The 23,444-nt window shown below is 47.1% G+C and overlaps 1 protein-coding gene across 2 annotated transcripts; it reads right to left on the reverse strand.

The window, feature by feature from the left end:
• Window positions 1-3,876: 3,876 nt before the first annotated feature.
• On the reverse strand, window positions 3,877-20,172 carry dnaaf4 (dynein axonemal assembly factor 4). 2 transcript variants are annotated; one of them, XM_070858329.1, is made up of 10 exons: window positions 20,012-20,172; window positions 16,209-16,329; window positions 15,835-15,968; window positions 13,741-13,981; window positions 12,116-12,258; window positions 11,141-11,250; window positions 8,858-9,011; window positions 6,513-6,618; window positions 5,427-5,543; window positions 3,877-4,355 (listed from the first exon to the last, which is right to left on the reverse strand). In XM_070858329.1, the coding sequence occupies exons 1-9, from the start codon at window positions 20,132-20,134 to the stop codon at window positions 5,434-5,436; spliced, it is 1,242 nt and encodes a 413-aa protein (XP_070714430.1). In that variant the 5' UTR covers window positions 20,135-20,172; the 3' UTR covers window positions 3,877-4,355; window positions 5,427-5,433. The 2 variants fall into 2 exon arrangements, with proteins under 2 accessions (XP_070714430.1, XP_070714429.1); XM_070858328.1 differs by having other exon boundaries at window positions 16,209-16,356.
• Between the last annotated feature and the right edge of the window lie 3,272 nt (window positions 20,173-23,444).

Here is a 23,444-nt window from a genome sequence, read left to right on the forward strand (position 1 = left end):
GGGGGGGGAGGAGAACGGGGTGGGGGGGAGGAGAACGGGGTGGGGGGGGAGGAGAACGGGGTGGGGGGGAGGAGAAGAGGAGAACGAGTGGGGGGGGGGAGAGGAGAGGAGAACGAGTGGGGGGGGAGAGGAGAGGAGAACGAGTGGGGGGGGAGAGGAGAGGAGAACGAGTGGGGGGGGGAGAGGAGAGGAGAACGAGTGGGGGGGGGGGGGAGGAGAACGAGTGGGGGGGGGGGGGAGGAGAACGAGTGGGGGGGGGGGGGGAGGAGAACGAGTGGGGGGGGGGGGGAGGAGAACGAGTGGGGGGGGGGAGGAGGAGGAGAACGAGTGGGGGGGGGGGGGAGGAGAACGAGTGGGGGGGGGAGGAGAACGAGTGGGGGGGGGGGAGGAGAACGAGTGGGGGGGGGAGGAGAACGAGTGGGGGGGGGGAGGAGAACGAGTGGGGGGGGGGGGAGGAGAACGAGTGGGGGGGAGAGGGAGGGGGAGGAGAACGAGTGGGGGGGGGGGGAAGAGGAGAGAACGAGGTGGGGGGGGGGGGGGAGAGGAGAACGAGTGGGGGGGGGGGGAGGAGAACGAGTGGGGGGGGGGAGGAGAACGAGTGGGGGGGGGGGAGGAGAACGAGTGGGGGGGGGGGGAGGAGAACGAGTGGGGGGGGGGGAGGAGAACGAGTGGGGGGGGGGGAGGAGAACGAGTGGGGGGGGGGGAGGAGAACGAGTGGGGGGGGGGGGAGGAGAACGAGTGGGGGGGGGGGGAGGAGAACGAGTGGGGGGGGGGGAGGAGAACGAGTGGGGGGGGGGAGGAGAACGAGTGGGGGGGGGGGAGGAGAACGAGTGGGGGGGGGGAGGAGAACGAGTGGGGGGGGAGGAGGAGGAGAACGAGTGGGGGGGGGGGGAGGAGAACGAGTGGGGGGGAGGAGAGGAGAACGAGTGGGGGGGGGAGAGGAGAACGAGTGGGGGGGGAGAGGAGAGGAGAACGAGTGGGGGGGGGAGAGAGAGGAGAACGAGTGGGGGGGGGAGGAGAGGAGAACGAGTGGGGGGGAGAGGAGAGGAGAACGAGTGGGGGGGGAGGGAGAGGAGAACGAGTGGGGGGGGGGAGAGGAGAACGAGTGGGGGGGGGGGGAGAAGAGAACGAGTGGGGGGGGGGAGAGGAGAGGAGAACGAGTGGGTGGGGGGGGGGAGGAGAGGAGAACGAGTGGGGGGGGGGAGAGGAGAACGAGTGGGGGGGGGGAGAGGAGAGGAGAACGAGTGGAGTGGGGGGGGGGGGAGAGGAGAACGAGTGGGGGGGGGGGAGAGGAGAGGAGAACGAGTGGGGGGGGGGGGGAGAGAGGAGAACGAGTGGGGGGGGGGGGAGAGAGGAGAACGAGTGGGGGGGGGGGGGGAGAGAGGAGAACGAGTGGGGGGGGGGGAGGAGAGAGGAGAACGAGTGGGGGGGGGGGAGAGAGGAGAACGAGTGGGGGGGGGGGGGGAGAGAGGAGAACGAGTGGGGGGGGGGGAGAGGAGAGGAGAACGAGTGGGGGGGGGGAGAGGAGAGGAGAACGAGTGGGGGGGGAGAGGAGAGGAGAACGAGTGGGGGGGGGAGAGGAGAGGAGAACGAGTGGGGGGGGGGGGAAGAGAGGAGAACGAGTGGGGGGGGGGGGAAGAGAGGAGAACGAGTGGGGGGGGGAGAGGAGAGGAGAACGAGTGGGGGGGGGAGAGGAGAGGAGAACGAGTGGGGGGGGGAGAGGAGAGGAGAACGAGTGGGGGGGGGGGGGAGAGAGGAGAACGAGTGGGGGGGGGGGAGAGAGGAGAACGAGTGGGGGGGGGGGGGGGAGAGAGGAGAACGAGTGGGGGGGGGGGGGAGAGAGGAGAACGAGTGGGGGGGGGGGGAGAGGAGAGGAGAACGAGTGGGGGGGGGGAGAGGAGAGGAGAACGAGTGGGGGGGGGGAGAGGAGAGGAGAACGAGTGGGGGGGAGAGGAGAGGAGAACGAGTGGGGGGGGGAGAGGAGAGGAGAACGAGTGGGGGGGGGAGAGGAGAGGAGAACGAGTGGGGGGGGGAGAGGAGAGGAGAACGAGTGGGGGGGGGGGGGGAGAGGAGAACGAGTGGGGGGGGAGAGGAGAGAGAGGAGAACGAGTGGGGGGGGAGAGGAGAGAGAGGAGAACGAGTGGGGGGGGAGAGGAGAGGAGAACGAGTGGGGGGGGAGAGGAGAGGAGAACGAGTGGGGGGGGGAGAGGAGAGGAGAACGAGTGGGGGGGGGAGAGAGGAGAACGAGTGGGGGGGAGAGGAGAGGAAGGAGAACGAGTGGGGGGGGGGGGGGGAGAGGAGAACGAGTGGGGGGGGGGGGAGGAGAACGAGTGGGGGGGGGGGAGGAGAACGAGTGGAGGGGGGGGGAGGAGAACGAGTGGGGGGGGGGGGGAGAGGAGAACGAGTGGGGGGGGGGAGGAGAACGAGTGGGGGGGGGGGAGGAGAACGAGTGGGGGGGGGGGGGAGAGGAGAACGAGTGGGGGGGGGGGGGGGAGAGGAGAACGAGTGGGGGGGGGGGGGGGAGAGGAGAACGAGTGGGGGGGGGGGGGGGAGAGGAGAACGAGTGGGGGGGGGGGGGGGAGAGGAGAACGAGTGGGGGGGGGGGGGGGGAGAGGAGAACGAGTGGGGGGGGGGGGGAGAGGAGAACGAGTGGGGGGGGGGGGGGAGAGGAGAACGAGTGGGGGGGGGGGGGAGGTGGAGAACGAGTGGGGGGGGGGGGGGAGGAGAACGAGTGGGGGGGGGGAGAGGAGAACGAGTGGGGGGGGGGGGAGAGGAGAACGAGTGGGGGGGGGGGGGAGAGGAGAACGAGTGGGGGGGCGGGGGGGGGGGAGAGGAGAACGAGTGGGGGGGGGGGGGGAGAGGAGAACGAGTGGGGGGGCGGGGGGGGGGGAGAGGAGAACGAGTGGGGGGGCGGGGGGGGGGGAGAGGAGAACGAGTGGGGGGGGGGGGGAGAGGAGAACGAGTGGGGGGGGGAGAGGAGAACGAGTGGGGGGGGGGAGAGGAGAACGAGTGGGGGGGCGGGGGCGGGGGGGGGGAGAGGAGAACGAGTGGGGGGGGGGGGGAGAGGAGAACGAGTGGGGGGGGGGGGGAGAGGAGAACGAGTGGGGGGGGGGGGAGAGGAGAACGAGTGGGGGGGGGGGGGAGAGGAGAACGAGTGGGGGGGGGGGGGGAGAGGAGAATGAGTGGGGGGGGGGGGGGGGAGAGGAGAACGAGTGGGGGGGGGAGAGGAGAGGAGAACGAGTGGGGGGGGGGGGGGGAGAGAGGAGAACGAGTGGGGGGGGGGGGAGAGAGGAGAATGAGTGGGGGGGGGAGAGAAGAGAGGAGAGGAGAACGAGTGGGGGGGGGAGAAGAGAGGAGAACGAGTGGGGGGGGGGAGAGGAGAACGAGTGGGGGGCCGGAGAGGAGAACGAGTGGGGGGGGGGGGGGAGAGGAGAGGAGAGGAGAACGAGTGGGGGGGGGGGGGGAGAGGAGAACGAGTGGGGGGGGGGGGGGAGAGGAGAACGAGTGGGGGGGGGAGAGGAGAGGAGAGGAGAACGAGTGGGGGGGGGGGGGAGAGGAGAACGAGTGGGGGGGGGGGGGGAGAGGAGAACGAGTGGGGGGGGGGGGGGGGGGAGAGGAGAACGAGTGGGGGGGGGAGAGGAGAGGAGAGGAGAACGAGTGGGGGGGCCGGAGAGGAGAACGAGTGGGGGCGGGGGGGGGGGGGGGGAGAGGAGAACGAGGGGGGGGGGGGGGGAGAGGAGAACGAGGGGGGGGGGGGGGGGGAGAGAGGAGAACGAGGGGGGGGCGGGGAACTAGTGGTGGAGGGGGGAGTACTAGTGGTGGGGGGAGAACGAATGGGAGAACACATTATGATGGATTTAACAACAATAAGCCAGATAATATCAGCTAATTTAATAATTAAAGCATAACAGTTTAGTACGTTTACCAAAGTGTAACATTTGCTAGGTTCAATTCAACTTAACATATTAAATTTGTAATTAAAATACCACAGTACATATTTTGGAATGTTTTTGAATAAGATGGTAATGACTAACAATTGTACGGTTCATGCCAAAGTTTATTAGATTCTTTCAGAATAAGATCTGATCACCGTAGTCCAGTAGCAGATTAATGTCAATGCCGTGTCTTCTTCTATGATGCTGGTTCCGCCTCTGGTCTACGTCTTCAACAGTTTGTCCTGAATCTATTTCTCTCCTGGCTTGTCAGTAGATTTCTTCTTTTGTTGTGTATTTGTTATATTGAAAACATGGGCTTTTTCTGTCCTACTTCTCTTTAAAAATATTCTTTTCTCCTTTTTATATTCTCACATTCTCCTTCGCACCTGTCTTGTGCTCCAGATGGGTTATTTAATGCCCCTATTCAATTAAAACTTCAGGTTTAAAAACATCTTTTACAAAAAAACAACTATGGCGCTATCAACAATATGTTGTTCCAATTCACTTAAAGATGAAGCAAATACACTGTGTGGTGTTTGACTGAAAGACTCCAAAATGTTGCTTCACTGATCCCAACTTCTACAAGGGCTTTGAAACAATCATAAATATGAGGAAACGTATTAATATTTTGTGGAATGATGGTCAAATGAACTAATTGTGTTTGCACTGCATTATTATGCTGCTTGACATAAAGCCTTCAATATGTTGCTCGAGTAGTCTTATTCAAGATGATCCCAAGCCAATGCCTATCAAGTACATAAGCGGGACAAGGAATTTTCCATACCATTAATGTAATGTTGTGGGATTTTCCATAGCCTTCTCCCAATGGTCTGGGCTAGAATCAGGAATCAGAATAAGTATAAATCCATGTCTGTCCATTCTGTTGCTCCATTTGTACACCAACCCATTGTGCCAGAGTAATAATTATAACAATCCAATAGTGAGTAGATAACACAATTTTACCTTGTCCACTGCGGAGTCAAGTGTGTAAATTCAAATAATAGTATCTCTTAACCAGCTGTTTAGCTGAGGTGAAAACATTCTAAAGTCTTGTAGGTGAGTACATTTGCCATTTAGAGTTTTGACTACAGACTTTCTATAGTAGGTGACGACCCTCTAATACAACTGTTTTAGCTACTCTATGATCTGGTTATTGAAGAAGGTACAAGATACTCTCTCCCCATTACAGTGAAGCCACATACTCTGTTCCCAACTGGACTACCACAAACCAGAAAAGGCATTTACCTTTACACCCCATAAAGAAAGAGAAGTGCAACAGCCCCAACAATTAATGCACAGCAGCATCTTATTTAAAGGTTATAGGCACCTCAAGTTCAAACTGATCCAAATTCAGATTTTCCTAAGAAAATCAAAAAAGCCCAGTTTGGATTGAGTCTTTGGACTTGATGTTGTCCCTGAATACAATGTCTGTGTCCTAAGGTTGAAAGATAGAAATATGCTAACTGTCAGTAAACCTTTGACCTTTCTCACTTTGTTTTTAGGGATCTGGAGGTGTTCCTTGAATCACTTGACGTATCTTCTCTGCATCTGCTTGTATTGTCTTGTTGCTTGGGTCAATCTTAAGAGCAGCTTCATAATCCTGAAGACCTGCCAGAGCATAAATTAAAGCATCCACTAAATAAATCCAAACTATTGGGATGAAGTACTGAGCCATATGGATCAGGAAGGGTCCAGCGTGAATCCCTAGAATGTGCTGAATTACTACTAGGGGGATCAAGGGGTATGGCGAGAAAGCAGGAATGGGGTACTGAAGTTGAATGTTCAGCCATGAACTCATTGAATGGCGGTGCAGGCTAGAAGGGCCGAATGGCCTACTCCTGCACCTATTTTCTATGTTTCTATGATCTCAGCTGAGGTGTTGGGGAGCTACAATTGGCTTCAGTGTTCCTGGGCTTGGAAGTGGAAAATTAGTCAGGGTTACAGATCATGGTCAGCTGTTGCAGATATTGTACACTTGATGGGTGTGTGCCTGTTGATCCTCATATGATGACCGGTTGAAGCTTGGTCATGGCACACCCCAAAATTGCATCGTCCACCAACATGGATGGTCACATATGAAACATGGTAGCCTGCCTGAGTTATTATTGCAAGTCTGCTGACCCCCATAGATCCATGTTCCCACATGAGTTTGTAAAGGTCCTGAGGGACAAGCTGGGCTGGGGAAAGGTGAAATTTGGCTCCTCGCACTCCTTGGGGTGGGAGAAGAGTACGTTGGATATATAAGGCATGACCCGGAAGAGTGAGATAGAAACAGAGATAGATAGAGAGAGAGAGAAAGAGAGGCAAAAGGTTATGTGCTATTGTGTTGCTGACTAGTTATAATTTATTATTAAACACACTCTCTGTTCTATATGTAACCGTGCCTGGAGTTTGTTCCGAAAAGCTTAAGGGCTCTATCTCTAGTGTTGTACGTGGGTTTTCACAAGTTACAGTACTACTTTCAGGAAAGGAGCAGTAATCGGGAAAAACTGAAAAAGGGAAATCCAAATATCCAACATTTACTAATTATATGTTACCACAATTTCTGTGTATTTAAATATTAAGAAGTGTTCTTACCCTCCACATATAGTTCCAGCTCACAAAATGCTGCCCCTCTTCTAACGTGGGCCTTCAGTCTGCTATTTGCATTGTCTGGAACAGCAGGAGTTAACAAATCAAGTGCCTAACGGAAAGAATAAGCATGTTACTTAAACAAATCAAAAGGAATGTTATAATTTAGAAACGCAATCCCGTTTAAGGATTTAAAAATCAAGTGCAAAACATTTCTAACTGTTGGATATAATTTAAAGATTCGTGCTCCAGCCTAGTTTTTTTACGCAATTGAATTGAAATGTTAAAAGCACTCACAAAAATGACTCACTATGTTTAAAAAAAACATCCAAGCCAATTTTCAAACTTAAAAAAAAAAAATCCAAAAATGATAAGAGTAATTTAACACAAGGAAACCATTGCAACATTAAAGTTATTTTTGTGAAAAACGAATCCAAAGTTTGCCTCTCTTTATTTACTAAAGAAACTACATATCGGAAGTTCTTAAAATATGTGCAATATCTGTAACATAATAGCTTAAAAAATAATTTAACATTTTCTTTTGCAGGAAATTAGCAAAAAGTATGAAGTGCAGAGTAATAATGCTTCACAGAGCAGCAGAACAGTTACAATCCAGTATTAGGCAATGTTTGGGTAATATTTATGGAGTTGATTAAATTACATTAGGAGGTTCAGAGCACAGACATTTCCGAAAGGTCCCAGGATGCAATGAAAGGAAATCTAATGATTGTTTTATAGCTAGGAAAAACTCCACATCATTGGGAGAAGGGGGTGGGGGAGATTATTCTGTACAGTAAGTGTCATCATCATAGGCGGTCCCTCGAACGAGGATGACTTGCTTCCACATAAGTTCACAGATGTTTCAATGAAGGACCCGATGTTCCAGTCCTTAACTCCAATTGAAGGGTGGAAGATGCCTGTGCGTGGATTTTTTTAACGTGTGGTGACCGTTGCACATTAGCCATCACACGGGCTTGACAGAGCTAGGTCTTTATCCAGTGGCAAGGGTTAACCAGGACGACTGGAGACCTGCTCTGTTGCACGGACCGAGTGCACACACATAGCGCAGTGTGGACTGGCCCGTGCTACCCCTGGGCCCTCGGCTCTTCTGGGCCCCGTACCCTCATTCGACGCAGCTCCGCCACGATCTCTCGCCGCTCCTCTGCCACAAACTCTCGCCGTACCAGCACCTTACACCTCCACAGTAAGTGTAATGAAATCATGAATGTATTTATGGTTTGGCTACTCCTGGCACACGAATTAGCATTATCTTTTGTAGGATGTGTTTGTATTCTATTCAGAAAATACATTTGACACGTATAGTTAATATTTATTCCTGGACAGGAGCGTGCCAAAGCAAGCCACGTGCCCAACCATGAGCAGCAGCAGGGAGGCTCGGTTCATTTTAACAGCCAGGGCCTCATTTGCAGGGACCTTTCCGACCAAAGGAAGCTGGCGGGAAGCAGCTGCCCGACCATTAAGATCATGCGATTTGGAGGTTGCCGGCAGGAACAATCCCCGGTACAATGTAAGTAGTCATGAGGGCTCTGGGAGGGGAAACCCGGAGCAGGGTAGGCCTTAGATGTCCTTGTGGGGCCTGGAGGAGAACTCCTGATCCCGTTGATCCATAAGGAAACCTGTGTTTAAAAAAAAAAAAAAAAAAAAAAAATTCAACTTGCCTTACTAGGCCTCTTATGGCCCTGGATGCTGTTCCCGGTAATTCTGGCCTGGCTGGGAAGCCACCACTGCTCCCCCACTCAGGCCACAGGTTAAAATAGCAGATCAGGCCCCGCTAATGTAATCGGAACTCAATCTGCATATTTAAAGAGGACCCAGTTAATCCCTCAAATATTTTTTTCGTGCGTGATCCCTTTAACTGGAAGTGGGATCCATTCAAATTTTCGCACATGCGCAGTTTCTTCCATTGAAAAGTCGCGGAGTGACCTGCGCAGGACCTCCAGGCCACTGCGCAGCTTAGCAGGAACGTTGGACCCTGACATTTTGGGACAGATACTCCTGGCACCTGCAATTTAGTGAGTTGCATTGGCTGAGGTGAAGGAATGAGTATCTCGCCTGTCTGTCCTCTTGAGTCAGCAAGCGATGTGCCCGACAAAAAAGAAAATAAAGTAAAAAAAATGGGGCAAATAATCCAACAGCAAATTGTACCAACCTCAATAACAAATTTACCATTTCATATTGCAGATGGAGGTTTGGGGATATCTTTAGTTTTTCTGACTGACGCTTAATCAAAAACTGAGGTGACATAGGAAGGTTCTTCAATATAAAGAAAAATTGAACTTAGCCAATGAATTAGTGTTCACTAATTTCCCAGAACCTGAATGAGAACTAACCTTGGAAGAGTCCTCAATGGCTTTGTGTAAATTTCTTAGTTTAAGGTGGCTTGCAGCCCGGTTCAAATACAAGACTGGAAGTTTATTATTCAGTTGTATTCCCAGGTTATAGGCATTAACAGCTGCAAGATAATCTCCTGATGCAAACAGCTTGCTGAAAAAGGAAAACAATATTTAAACAACCAAGATAACCTGATTTATAGATTATATAGAGAAACTAATCAGGCCTTCACAGGCTAGCAAAGTGATAAGTGCCATAAATTAATTGATCTTTTACTGCAGTTCATTGCTTAGTAGTCAACAGCATGTGATATGTTCCAGAATGTCTTTCTGAGTTTACACATATAATAAGCAGATCATTGCACTGTTGGCTGTAGAGGGATTTTCACTCAAACAGATGACTATCAGACATTAATGCCCCATGGGTACCAGGAACCATCTGGTACCTCACCCAAGTGCCGTTTCTTTATGTGGGAGCCCTGTTAATAGACTATTTGACTGTGGAGGGCTACACAGTGGAGTCTGATCTTTCTTCATCTAACATCCACACTTGCACTTTTCCAAGGACAATAAAGCCAATTGTAGTACCCAAACTCTGAGGGGAATAGAAGTTCCAACCACCCGGACCAGCAGATAGAAAGATAAATATTCTTGCAGATCACAGAAGAAGTTTGTAAAAATGCCGGAATTTAATCATGAGGGATTTCAATTAAGCAGGCTGTGAAAATGACAGAGGAAAAACAAAAGAATGGTGCAGGTATGATTCCTTACTCAGTTGGCAAAATTCTCACCTCTGAGTCAGAAGGTTGTGGGTTCAAGCCCCACTCCAGAGAGTTGAACACAAAATCTACGCTGGCACCTCAGTGCAGTACTGAGGGAGTGCTGCACTGTTGGAGGTGCCATCTTTCAGATGACATGTTAAACCGAGGCCCCGTCTGCTCTCTCAGGTGGACGCAAAAGATCCTATGGCACTAATCGATGAAGAGCAGGATCATTTTCCCTGGTGTCCTGGCCAATATTTATCCCTCAACCAACAGCACTAAAACAGAGTATCTGGTCATTACTACATTGGTGTTTGTGGGAGCTAGCTCTGTGCAAATTAGCTGCCATGTTTCCTACATTACAACAGTGACTACACTTGAAAAGTATTTCATTGGCTGTAAAGCTCCTGAGGACATCCTGAGGTCGTGAAAGGCGCTATATAACTGCAAGTCTTTCTTTTTACTCAAACAGCCAACATCTCCAGCAACTATAATATCTAGAAACTGTACATAAAATAGTAGAGGAGTATCTAAGATCCAGTGATCATAACATCATTAGTACTGAAATGTTCACGAGAATTTGTAAAAATAGTTTGGAGAAATGAATCTTGGACAGTATCGCATCAGCCTGTTATATTGAAGTGAATGGAACTGGATATCAGGCGGGGCGTATAACAAACAGCTGATGCGATATCGCCCGTTTTGCACTGTCACGCAAGCTGAATTTCTACACCAGGACACAAAAATACTGGCTATTAAAAGACCTCAGTTTAAGGGAATGCAATATGACTTAAATAAAGGTTAAATGGAATGCAATAATGGATGGGGCTTTTACATTTTCTTTTCTCACCTCATCCACTCTTTCTCATCTTGACTAACCGCTTCCCGGAGAAGTACAGAGGAAGTTAGAGAATGTATTTAAACAGAAGGTGGTGAGAATGTGAAATTCTCTGCCACAAGCTGCTGTTGAAACTAAGCCGATAAACTCTTTTAAACAAGAATTAAAATAATTGCTGGAAAAAGATAACTATGAAAGGGAATGGGGAATGGGCAGGAGGGCAAGATAAGATGAGCCAAATAACTTGATTCTGTGCTGTAACATTCTACGATTCAGTTCCACAGGCACCAGTATCCCATCATCTAAGTACATCGCCTAAGTGGTCTTTATTCAAGTGTATGTCTCGACAGTGAGTGTTGCAACATTATTTGTCCACGCAGAAGCCCATTCGTGTCTTCACCTAATCTTCCTGCAGCACTTCCGGCAAGGATTACTGTATAGTGATCAAAAGCAGGAACACTGACCAATTTTCCCTTCTCTAACCCAAGGTTGTTAAGGCCCTTTTTGATGCCCCTATAGGTCACCCTAGATGAGATCAGCTAACTCAACACAGCCCGGGGATCAAATCTGGGACCTCTGTGGTCTGTATGGCTCTGATTCTCTGTGGATAAACCTAGCAAGCTATTGCGGGAGTGAAGTTTTGTAAAATTAAAATGAATGATTAAAAAGGTTGTCATAACCTACTTCCCTTTATCCTTCAGCCAGTCTGGATTTTTTTCCTCTTCTTTTAGATCGTTAAGGTCAGGGATACTTGCATTGTTGGCTCGTCTAGCTTCTGCCTGTTTTCTTAACCACTGTAAACAGATAAAGAATATTAGTCCATGTGCAGTATAACATACAATGGAAAATTAAGGTAAATAAGATTACTACACTGAACTGCTTTTTAACACTTAGCATCTTCATTCTAGAAATACAAACTGATGTGTGATTGCCATTTTAAGTGTAAAGTTTCATCGCAGCATAGATTTTCATAATCATAATTTATACATGACAAAAGCACAAGGTTAAATTAAATCAAAAAGCACATATAGCAACCGGCGCATCAACAGGCGGCACCACAGAGAATCACATCCGGGATTCCTCACACAGTGAATTGCAGAACTTACTTGGAGCACCTTAGAAGGTGATGAGCGGAGGTGAGACATGAAAGGAATTAGAGAAAAGTTTGATTGCAAGTTTAATCCTGGCACTCCTGCACACCTCCTCCATGCCATGACAAACTAGCACTAGCAGAGGCCTCACCACAATCTGCCTATTCATACTGCGGATGGGGAACAAGTGCGTGAGAAAGTGCGTGAGCAAGTGCATGAGCACCTACAAACGGAAGATAAAAGGGAACCAAATTGTAAACGAATCAATTACACACAGTATTAATTCCCGGCCTCACTCTGAGTTGCTTCATTTTCTTGTACCTATTCTCCTTATCTTCAAATAACAGACTTTACAGAAATTAATAGAAAGTAACCGTAAGCTCCTTTCAATGTATTCAATTTAAATCTCATTCTCCAGATTGATATTTTAACCAATTATGAGCTGCCAAATGAACAGAATTAACAACGTATATATAACTTTTTTATAAATCCAAAAGTCTCGAGACAATCTCTCAGGTAACTGTTTCATATGTTGAAAGAAATGTATTCATTTTGACAAAACCCTTACCTCCTCTTCTTCAGGAACAAGAGATTCTCTCAATGCAGTAGGAAAAACTCGTGGTGTGAAGTGTATCTGAATATTGCCAGCTGAACGAGGAGCTGGTATGATTTTTTCCTTAGAGTTTTCAGTAAATATATTGCCAGTAGTACCTGCAATTAACCCATGGTTAGAAGTTAATCATTAAATACCATCCTGTAAAAATGATTACGCTTTTTGATTTAGAGATATGAACTACAATACGAGAAAAACGTAACCTATATTGATGTGATTACTTGCTATAGATGTATGAGGAAATAACTGCCTCCTGTGCTGGTTACAGAACAAGGAATATAGAGGCTACTTATTGTCAAGCACAATCCTAAAAAATGAGAGTTAGTGCTAATCCATCTTATCTAACCTTATTTAAACAAAAGCTATTGGAGCCGATAATGTGGTCATGACACAGTGGTACTGGAACTGATGTGTACTAAACACTGGCCTTGCCCATGGGCCAAGAGGCTGACCAATCCCAATCATGCAAGGTCAGTCAATTTCCATATTTGGACATCCCTCCAAGCATATTATGTCTGCTTGATGGGACGCAACAACTGGTCTGTGGGAGTGAAATTTCTGGCACCAGAACTTTTAAAGGACTGTTGGCTGCCCTTAAAAAACCCAACAGCTCTTAAAAAAAACTGTAATTCTTTTTCATGCAAAAAAAGTTGGGACAAAATGACCCCATTCAGTGAGTAGGCTTTGTAGGTCCTGCAATGAAAGATGCCTTTACTTAGAGGAGAGCACCACCCTGAGAAAAGAACACAACCAGAGTAGCATGGATGGAGGTGACATACGCAGCTTAAGTAAGTGAGCAAAAACTTTTTTGGCTACACAAGATCGACAGGGTAAGTATGCAACTATGTGAGGCCATCGTAATAGATATCTTGCCAAGATTCTTTATTGTTGTTCTCTGCAACCTTGGTCCATCAGCATAGAGGGAGAAGGCATAGAACTTTGTAAGTGAAAAGGCATTCTCATTGTCTTTTGTGTCACTCTATCCTGTTGTCAGATCACAGTGCTGCATATTGGATATTAAATGGGTCAAGCATCAAGCACTAAGTAAGATAAATTGTGGTGCAGACAATGTCCACAGACTGGACCGTCCATCCCGCTCCCCCCATCACACTCCCCCGACCAAGGATAACATGAATATGTTGGGGAAGGGGAAGTTTACCAAATCGAAGCTTAAAAAATGGTCAATTTTTGGAAGCTGCAAAACAGAGGCCACACATCCCACCACCACCCCCAGCCAGGAAATCAGCAGACAAGTTTCTCTGGCTCTACTCTTGTGAATATTCCAGCAATCTCGTTCCAAATAGCAGCATCTATCCTGCACTATTTTGGTCAAGAGTGGGATATCACATGGTTGGGTGGGGGGCAGGTAAAGGAAGTAACTTTAACAAGAGAGGGATGTGACAAATCTGAAATTCATCTGGTTTAATGTTATAGCAATATTTGTACTATATTTTTTAATTAGTATTATCAAGACTTGTGTGAATACCATTCTCTGTAGCTGGGACAGATCCCACATTCATATGTCTGGCGAAGAAAGTGAGATTGCTACTGCATTAATCACTGATGTGAAATAGATTTACCTCCTTTAACAGAATGCTTGTTTGCAGTTCGTGAGGCAGAATTTTGTATTTTATTTTCTTCCTTCCTCATCTTCCTCCTTTTCTCAGACTCAACCTTTTGCCTTGCAATTCTTAGGTCCTCCTTTCTCTTTCGTTCCTCTTCTTCCTGCTTCTGCAGCTTCCACTGTTCCAGTTCTTCGGTCGCTCTTCTTCGCTCCTGCTCTTTCAGGTCTTCAATCTGTCTTCTGTTATCTTCCTCAATCTGTGCAGTTTTAGCGCAAGTTCATTATTCTTAACCATACTTTTATCTAGGTCATGTTAATACCAATTTTCATTCCAGTTTGATCTGGGAACTTTGCATATTGGAATGTACTTTATTTTCACAGTGAAGATTAGGAGCATCTTGTACTTTAAGATTGTTCTACATCTGTAATGAGACACAATGTAATGTTGGGGGAAAAGGCAGAGATGCAAACTACACTGGTACTGACTTTGTGGAGTGCTAGTAAGTGGCATAGAAAATGGAAATCCAGCTGTGAGGGCAAGTAATTCGACTCATCGCCAAGCACAGTTCAGATATGGAGGAATGAAATCAGCTTTATACGGAGGATGCAGTCAGAGGAAACCTCTGGGACCAAGGCATGGCATGTGATGTGTGGAGGACAGAATAAATGTTAACCTGTACAATACAGAATCAGTGGAGAGAGGAGATAGTGATTGCAGGGATAAATTTAGTGGAATCCTCTCCCACAACGAGACCACCCTTGACCATAAATCTAGTTTAATCTTTGATAGGGTTGTAAATGGAAGATGCAAGAATTAAAGAATGAAAACTGGAAGTGAACTTTTGACAGACTCCAAAACATCCAGCTGCAATGAATTTGCTTCCAGTTTGTATCCATAGATAGTGTTTGATAGCGCCTTGGGACATTTTACTACCATAAAGGTGCTATATAATACAAGTTGTTGTTGTTGATGATTAATAAAGAATTATTTATTTATCTACATCTGTAATGAGGCATAATGCAATGTTAAGGGATGTAGATGTAGACACCGCAAGTTGCTGGAGAAATACCACCAACGACATCTCCACAAGATCCTATAAATCCCCGGGAGGACAGACGCACCAGCATTAGTGTCCTCGACCAGGCCAACATCCCCAGCATTGAAGCACTGACCACACTTGATTAGCTTCGCTGACAGGCCACATCATCCGCATACCAGACACGATACTCCCAAAGCAAGCGCTCTACTCAAAACTCATTTGCAGCAAACGAGCCAAAGGTGGGCAGAGGAAACGTTACAAGGACACCCTCAAAGCCTCCCTGATAAAGTGTGACATCCCCACCGACACCTGGGAATCCCTGGCCAAAGACCGCCCTAGTGGAAGAAGTGCATCCGGGAGGGTGCTGAGCACTTCGAGTATCGTCGCTGAGAGCATGCAGAAATCAAACGCAGGCAGCGGAAAGAGCTCCCTTATCCTCAACGACTATCTGTCCCACCTGTGGCTTTTGTATTGGACTGTTCAGCCACCTAAGGACTCATTTTAAGAGAGGAAGCAAGTCTTCCTCGATTCCGAAGGACTGCCTATGATTTAACACTAGCAAGGTGAAAAGCTTAAAGTCACTTAATACAACAAACTGTTACAGTACAAATATGACAGATGCTTCATAATGAATATGGTGCTTATCCATACAGTCTTACATTCTTTTAATTAATGAGATTGTGCCATTTGAGCTGGAATCTCCCATGATTTCCACTCAGTTTGGGAATATTGCTGCTGTCTTTCACTACCATTCCTAAAGATTTAAGTTTATCTCTTCTACTATTGTCATCATATGACAGGAAAAGATCATAGAAAATGCATGAGCTTCATATGGCAGAATGGCCTTGTTTTACTGAAATTACTACATTACCATGCTACCATGCAGCTGACCATCTTCAACTGTGTACTTAAATCTTTACTAATCCTATTAGCTTTGTTGCATATAATGGTTTCAATTTTAAGCAAATGAGTAGTTTTATACAAATTACTCTTTCAACAACTATTTTAAACTGATACTCTTGTGCACAAGAAGTGAAAATTAAATATTCAACAGGGTCTACAATAATTACCCTCATCATCTTTTCCAATGAGTACTTCTCATTTTCTCGTTTTTTAATTGCTTTTTCTTTTTCAGCTTCTTGTGTCTTCTCCTGATTAGCACGGATAGCACTCTCCCTCTTTCTTTGCAACTTTTCCTTATTAACTATCAAAGAAAAGTCAAAACGATTGTATTACGCAAAGACAAAACTAGTTGTGCCATAATTATCATGAACAGCACTGCTAATGCATTTCATATTAGTTGTTCAGCCATGAACTCACTGAATGGCGGTGCAGGCTCGAAGGGCCGAATGGCCTACTCCTGCACCTATTTTCTATGTTTCTATATAAATTTTTATCTAAAGAAAGTTTACATGGAGCAAAAAACCTCTAACACTTTCCTCACCTTCAACTGTTGCAAGTTGCTCCCACATTCCCGATTCTTTTTTACACAAGGTGAAGATGACAACACCATTGCCAACTTTAGCTGAGCTTTTTGACTCATCGATAGAAGCATATAGCACAACCTCAAACAGAAATGGAGGAAAGTTCACCTGTTAAAATAATCCATTTGGTATCAAAATCTGGAGGCAAATACAGATCTGCAATTATAAACTGTGCAAAGTGAATTAATGTTGTCAAAAACTAAAAACCTAAATTAAATGCATCTTTAATACCAATATGTTGCCAATTTTATTAAATGATTTGCCGATGGGTAATATTTAAAAGGTTCCCCCTGTTACCACATTCACACAATTACATGAATGACTCTAATAGATACAATCAAATGCTAGCCTATGATCTGCCCTGAGCATTTAAAATGTTGAATATCTTTGAACAGTAACCTTCTGGTTAAGCAACGCCTCGATTTCAAAATTCTCATCCTTATTTTCAAATCCCTCCATGGCCTCGCCCTTTCCTATTTCTGTAATCTCCTCCAGCCCCACAACCCCCCCCCCCGAGATGTCTGCGCTCGTCTAATTCTGTCCTCCTGAGCATCCCTGATTATAATCGCTCAACCATTGGTGGCCGTGCCTTCTGTTGTCTAGGCCCCAAGCTCTGGAACTCCCTGCCTAAACCTATCCACCTCTCTACCTCTCTTTCCTCCCTCAAGACGCTCCTTAAAACCTACCTCTTTGACCAAGCTCGGTGTCAAATTTTTATTGCATAATACTCCTGTGAAGCACCTTGGGATGTTTCACTACGTTAAAGGCGCTATATGAATACAATTTGTTTTTGTTGTTGTACAAGAACGTTGTCTCAGTACTCGTATTATTGTATCAATTGCCTTCTGATGTGTGGTGCAGATCAGGCACAGACTCTAATCTTACACATGGATCATGTTTGCGCAGCTCTAATACTAGAATCATACCTGCTTGAAACTCACGGCAGAGGGGAACTTTTTGTATCATAGAATCATAGAATCATAGAAATTTACAGCACGGAAGGAGACCATTTCGGCCCATCGTGTCCATGCCGGCCGACAAAGAATCTATTCAGTCTAATCCCACTTTCTAGCTCCGAGTCCGTAGCCCTGTAGGTTACGGCACTTCAAGTGCAAATCCAAGTATTTTTAAATGTGGTGAGGGTTTCTGCCTCTGCCATCCTTTCAGGCAGTGAGTTCCACACCCCCAGCACCCTTTGGGTGAAGACATTTCCACTTTATATCTCCTCTAAACCTCCTACCAATGACTTTAAATCTATGCCCCCTGGTTATTGACCCCTTTGCTAAGGGAAATAGGTTCATCCTATTGACTCTATCTAGACCCCTCATAATTTTATACACCTCAATTAAATCTCCCCTCAGCCTCCTCTGTTCCAAAGAAAACAAACCCAGCCTATCCAATCTGTCATAGAAACATAGAAAATAGATGCAGGAGTAGGCCAGTCGGCCCTTCGAGCCTTTCAATAAGATCATAGCTGATCATTCACTCAGTACCCCTTTCCTGCGTTCTCTCCATACACCTTGAACCCCTTAGCCGTAAAGGCCATATCTAACATAAGGAGTCCAGTGTCAGCAGAGCCAGGCTCACCTTGAGGACACGTTTAAGGTGGCACACACATTGATGATACGGCACTAGAAATACAGGGCACTGTTTCATGTTTAAAATGTTCCTAAAACATGACTTCCTTATCTTGGCTGTGCAATCAGAAGGAGCTTCAAACAAAGGCCGGGTGCTTCTACAAAGGAGACTGAATCATTCTGGCTGTTGTTGTGCATTTCCTGCTTAAAACCAGCATTAATAGAGATGTGTGCATGTCATCTAAAGAGTAGAGTTCTTTCTATCATCAATTCTGTTTAAAAAAAGGAACCAGATCCTACTAACTTGTTCCATCAGCCTACACATCACAACAGGAGACATCAGCCCTGTTAGCATTTTAGTTGTTTCTTGTTACCATACTTTTGTCTACTTTAAAACTTAGAGGCAGGCTGGAAGCAAACATTTTGTATAGAATGCCCATTTAAAAGAAAGAAAGACTTGCATTTATATCGCGCTTTTCATGACGACCGGACGTCTCAAAGCACTTTACAGCCAATGAAGAACTTTTGAAATGCAGTCACTGTTGTAATGTAGAAAACGTGGCAGCCAATTTCTGCACAGCAAGCTCCCATACAACAGCAATGTGATAATAACCAGATATTCGTTTTTTTTTTAAATGTTGTTGAGGGATAAATATTGGCCAGGACACCCGGGAGAACTCCCCAGCTACACATAATAATGGTCCACCATAGCAATATCATAAATAGATGCAGTGCTGTGAGGTCAATGCTCCACAGTCACTTTAGTGGAAACCATGATATCACATAGAGGAAGTTCTAAACAAAATATATGTTCCCTAACTAACGATAAGCAATAGTTCAACATGGCAACAAGTCAGGGCTGAAAGACAGCATCAAGTTTTCCGATATTTACATATACCTTCTAAGGATTATCCATGGCCAACTCCACTAGCAGATAGGGCAATGAAACCGTGCAATTGAAAGACATGCCCATACCACCAGAAGTTGGAACCAGCTGAGGCAATCTGGGATGCTCCTGAATAGATTGAGATTTGTAGAATATTCTTTATGGAACTGAAGGGGCAAACAGTGTAATCATTTCCTTTTTTATAACAGAAGTGATTTGAACCCAGGTTCAAATCTAACAAACACCAGGAAATCTGCGGAACAAATATCAAGGAGCTGTTTCAGACAGGTTTCCAGTCTCTGTATTAGAATGACATAATTTAAGCTTGGGGAACCACAGAGAACATTATATGCGTGAATTAATGAACATGCATTCTTATAACACTTTTCATGCAGGACATCCCAAAGTGCTTCGCAGCCAATGAATTACTTTGGAATGTGTGGGCATTGTTGTTTTGTAGGCAAGCCTGGCAGAAAGGTCCCGCAAACAGCAGTGAGATAAATGGCCAGGTAATCTGTTGAGTGCGGCACAAATGTTGGCCAGGACACTGGGAGAAGCTCCCCTGCTCATCTACGAATAATGTCAGGGGGTCTTTTATAGTCTGAACTTGTAGATGGGGCGAGCCTTGGTTTAGCCTCAGTGTCAGCTGTGACTCAGAAGGTTGTGGGTTCAAGCCCCACTCCAGGGATTTGAGCACAAAAAATCTTGGCTGACACTCCAGTGCAGGTGTTGAAGGAGCGCTGCACGGTCGGAGGTGCCTTCTTTCGGCTGAGACGTTAGAGCAGACAGGGTCTCGGTTTCTCAGGTGGATGTAAAAGATCCCATGGCACTATTTCGAAGAAGAGCAGGGGAGTTATCCCCGGTAAGCTGGCCGATATTTATCTCTCAATCAACATCACACAAAAAAAAACGCATTATCTGGTCATTATCACATTGCTGTTTGTGGGAGCTTGCTGTGTGCAAATTGGCTGCCGCGTTTCCTACATCACAACAGTGACTGCACTCCAGAACTACTTCATTTTCTGCAAAGTGCTTTGAGACGTCTGGTGGTGATGAAAGGCGCTATATAAATCCAAGTCTTTCTTGCTCATCTGAAGTCTCCAGGGCCACTGGTTTATGAGTCAATACACTTTATTACAAAGTGTCTGGGGAATGCATTCCAACATTACACCCATTTTGCCTGAAATCCCGAACTTTGGTTGCATTGTTCTATTACCACAGACACCCCCGGGCCCCGGGCGCAACCCCCTCCCCTTGAAATGATGAGAACCTGGCTGCATTAATGGGCCGCCTCCCTCACCTTTAAATAATCCTCGGCACAAAAGATGTCGGCCTTTCCGGCCCTGACGCCCTTCAGCGGCACGGTTACAAACACCTGACCCTCGGCCTGGTCCCAGGAGTAATCTCTGACCAGCAGCGGCATCGTCACCGGCGCAAGCGGCTCGTTGCTAGGGACGCGGGGTCAGTTGCTGGGATGAACCCTTCCGGGTGACACTGGGTTTTTTTAACTTCCCGGTGCCAATGGCCTGTATCTGGGATGCTGAGGTCATTTCCTGTGGACACAAAGGGTCCCTCATTCCTCACCTTCCTCATCCCTCACCTCACTGCATAAAGGGTCCCTCATTCCTCACCTTCCTCATCCCTCACTTCACTGCATAAAGGGTCCCTCACCCCTCACCTCCCTCATCCCTCACCTCACTGCACAAAGGGTCCCTCATTCCTCACCTTCCTCATCCCTCACTTCACTGCATAAAGGGTCCCTCATCCCTCACCTCCCTCATCCCTCACCTCACTGCACAAAGGGTCCCTCATTCCTCACCTTCCTCATCCCTCACCTCACTGCATAAAGGGTCCCTCACCTCCCTCATCGCTCACTGCACAAAGGGTCCCTCACCCCTCACCTCCCTCATCCCTCACCTCACTGCACAAAGGGTCCCTCACCTCCCTCATCCCTCACCTCACTGCACAAAGGGTCCCTCACCCCTCACCTCACTACAGTCAAAGGGTTCCTCATCCCTCACCTCCCTCATTCCTCACCTCACTGCACAAAGGGTCCCTCACCCCTCACCTCCCTCATCTCTCACCTCACTGCACAAAGGGTCCCTCATCTCCCTCATCCCTCACCTCACTGCACAAAGGGTCCCTCATCCCTTACCTCCCTCATCCCTCACTGCACAAAGGGTCCCTCACCTCCCTCATCCCTCACTGCACAAAGGGTCCCTCACCCCTCACCTCCCTCATCTCTCACCTCACTGCACAAAGGGTCCCTCATTCCTCACCTCCCTCATCCCTCACCTCACTGCACAAAGGGTCCCTCATCCCTCACCTCCCTCATCCCTCACTGCACAAAGGGTCCCTCACCTCACTACAGTCAAAGGGTTCCTCATCCCTCACCTCCCTCATCCCTCACCTCACTGCACAAAGGACCCCTCACCTCCCTCATCTCTCACCTCACTGCACAAAGGGTCCCTCATCCCTCACCCCTCACCTCACTACACAAAGGGTCCCTCATTCCTCACCTCACTACATAGTCAAAGGGTCCCTCACCTCACTGTATAGTCAGGGGGGTGGCACATCCCTCACCTTACTGCACAAAGGGTCCCTCATCCCTCACCTTACTGCACAAAGGGTCCCTCATCCCTCATCTCACTGCATAGTCAAAGGGTTGCTTCTGATCCCATGGTCCAGATTATCCATACAGAAATGGGAACCTCAGGTCTTTAAAAAGAGGCTGTAAAGTTTATTCAGCCCGCTGTCCAAAGCCAACCAGTGGCCAATGTCATGGGTTCAATTTGTTGTTTTCTTTGGAGCTGATTAAAATTAATCCGAACTAATAGCTCCACATTCTGACAGAGAACTAACTGGAAAAGATGGACTTGATATGTTATATTATGTATCTAGGATAAAAAATAGCCACTTGGTCCAGATGTAACTGCTTGAAGGAGTCCTCACCAACTCCTCCAGAACCCTTTTCCACAAGTTGATCGCTCTCTGACAAAAGTAAAACTTCCAAACACTTGACCTCATTCTCTGTTTCCTCAATTTAAATGGTTGGCTCCTAGTTCTTTCATATTCATTCATGGGATGTGGGTGTTGCTGGCAAAGCCAGCATTTATTGCCCATCCCTAATTGCCCTCGAGAAGGTGGTGGTGAGCCGCCTTCTTGAACCGCTGCAGTCCGTGCTGTGAAGGTGCTCCCACAGTGCTGTTAGGGAGGGAGTTCCAGGATTTTGATCCAGCGACGATGAAGGAACGGCCGATATATTTCCAAGTCAGGATGGTGTATGACTTGGAGGGGACCAAACAAGTTCTGAGCAAGCTTTACCAATGGAGCTGATTGAGCTCATTTGAATTGAGGAAGCAGGGAGTCAGGTCGGATGAACTGTAAGAACAAAGCTTGAATATTATAATTCAATTGCATTCCAGAACCATCTGTACAAAATCCTCACTGGCCAGTTCTGGTTGTGCAGATTATCTCAGTACAACACTAAACCATGTTGTTGTCAAGTTCCTTGGTTGCTCTCAGGGATGCAGCTACCAATAGATGGAGCACGCGGCCTTTCACAAGAGGTGGGCACCGAAGGGACTGGAGTGCATCATCACCCCCGGCAACCAAATTTTAATTTGACCGTTAAAGTTTAAAGTTTAATTTGTTTAATTAACAAGGGGGCACTTGATTTATAGGTTCACAAAAATAAATGTGGAGCTGTTCCAGGCACTTGATTTAAAGTTTCTACTCAAATAGTTATAGCTACCAATTTGAAGTTTGTACATACATCTATCTACCGGTTACCAATCCGCCTGCTGGGCTAGCGTTTGGATCATTATAATGCCACTTCCTGTCCTCTGGATCAGCATAAAAAACAAAATGGTCTCACCAGCGTGAAAACGAGTCACACTTGAGCCTTCCAACTGCTTTCTCTGCAGCGGTTAAATACATTTGCACATAATTACTTACGCCTCCTTATGCCCAAGTTGATTATCCTTATTAGATAATTATTTGCCATTTTGCTAAACTTCTGACGAAACTGTGTTGAAATGTTCCAATGGTGAAGAAATGGCACTGCACGCATTCCATTAATGTGTCGATGATTGGTGTGCAACTGAAGCATACAGGGCAGGATGGTTCATTCCCTGGGCCAACTTAGCATCTTTCAGATAGGGTGGTGTTGGGAGCACCAATTTAATCTCTCGGGGCTACGTAGTAGGATAAATAAACATTGAAGATTGTGGTTTCTGGAAGGTATCCAGTGACCCCTGCTGGAACACATGTGTATGTGGAAGTTATGTGAGGACAGGATCAGCCTCAGTTGTGATGTCTGTATATTTGAACAGCTTAACGAGACTTTGCTGAGACATGAAGAATGGCTACTTACTCAAGCCTAAGTAAAGTCAATATCTTTCACTGACACCAGAGAATAATATAATTTTTCAAACAGTCACACCCTCGAGCTGATGTTATTGGCCTGGATTTTGCGGTCAGTGACGAATATTGCACTTACACTTGCCCACAGAATTTCTATGGGCTTTTGCACTGGAACTTGCGGTGACTCTAGAGCCAAAACAACACGGGGATCTAGGACTTATGTGATCGGGTCAAGCAACAGTGTGTCGCCTCAACCAATCAGATTGAAGAATCCTTACTGAGGCACACAGAATCTGAACCAGGTTAGAACAGTTAATTAAATGTCAAATCATGTGCAGAAAGTGAATTAAAGAGAGGAAAAGAAAGAT

Source organism: Pristiophorus japonicus, chromosome 17, assembly GCF_044704955.1.
Source record: "Pristiophorus japonicus isolate sPriJap1 chromosome 17, sPriJap1.hap1, whole genome shotgun sequence".
Taxonomy (NCBI): domain Eukaryota; kingdom Metazoa; phylum Chordata; class Chondrichthyes; family Pristiophoridae; genus Pristiophorus; species Pristiophorus japonicus.

Coding starts and splice junctions, on each gene's coding strand:
- dnaaf4 (XM_070858328.1), bottom strand. CDS start 20,134: ATGCCGCTGCTGGTCAGAGATTACTCCTGGGACCAGGCCGAGGGTCAG. Junction 11,251..12,115: donor TTGTTCCTGAAGAAGAGGAG/GTAAGGGTTTTG, acceptor ATCTGTTTACAG/TGGTTAAGAAAACAGGCAGA. Junction 6,619..8,857: donor CCATTGAGGACTCTTCCAAG/GTTAGTTCTCAT, acceptor TCTTTCCGTTAG/GCACTTGATTTGTTAACTCC.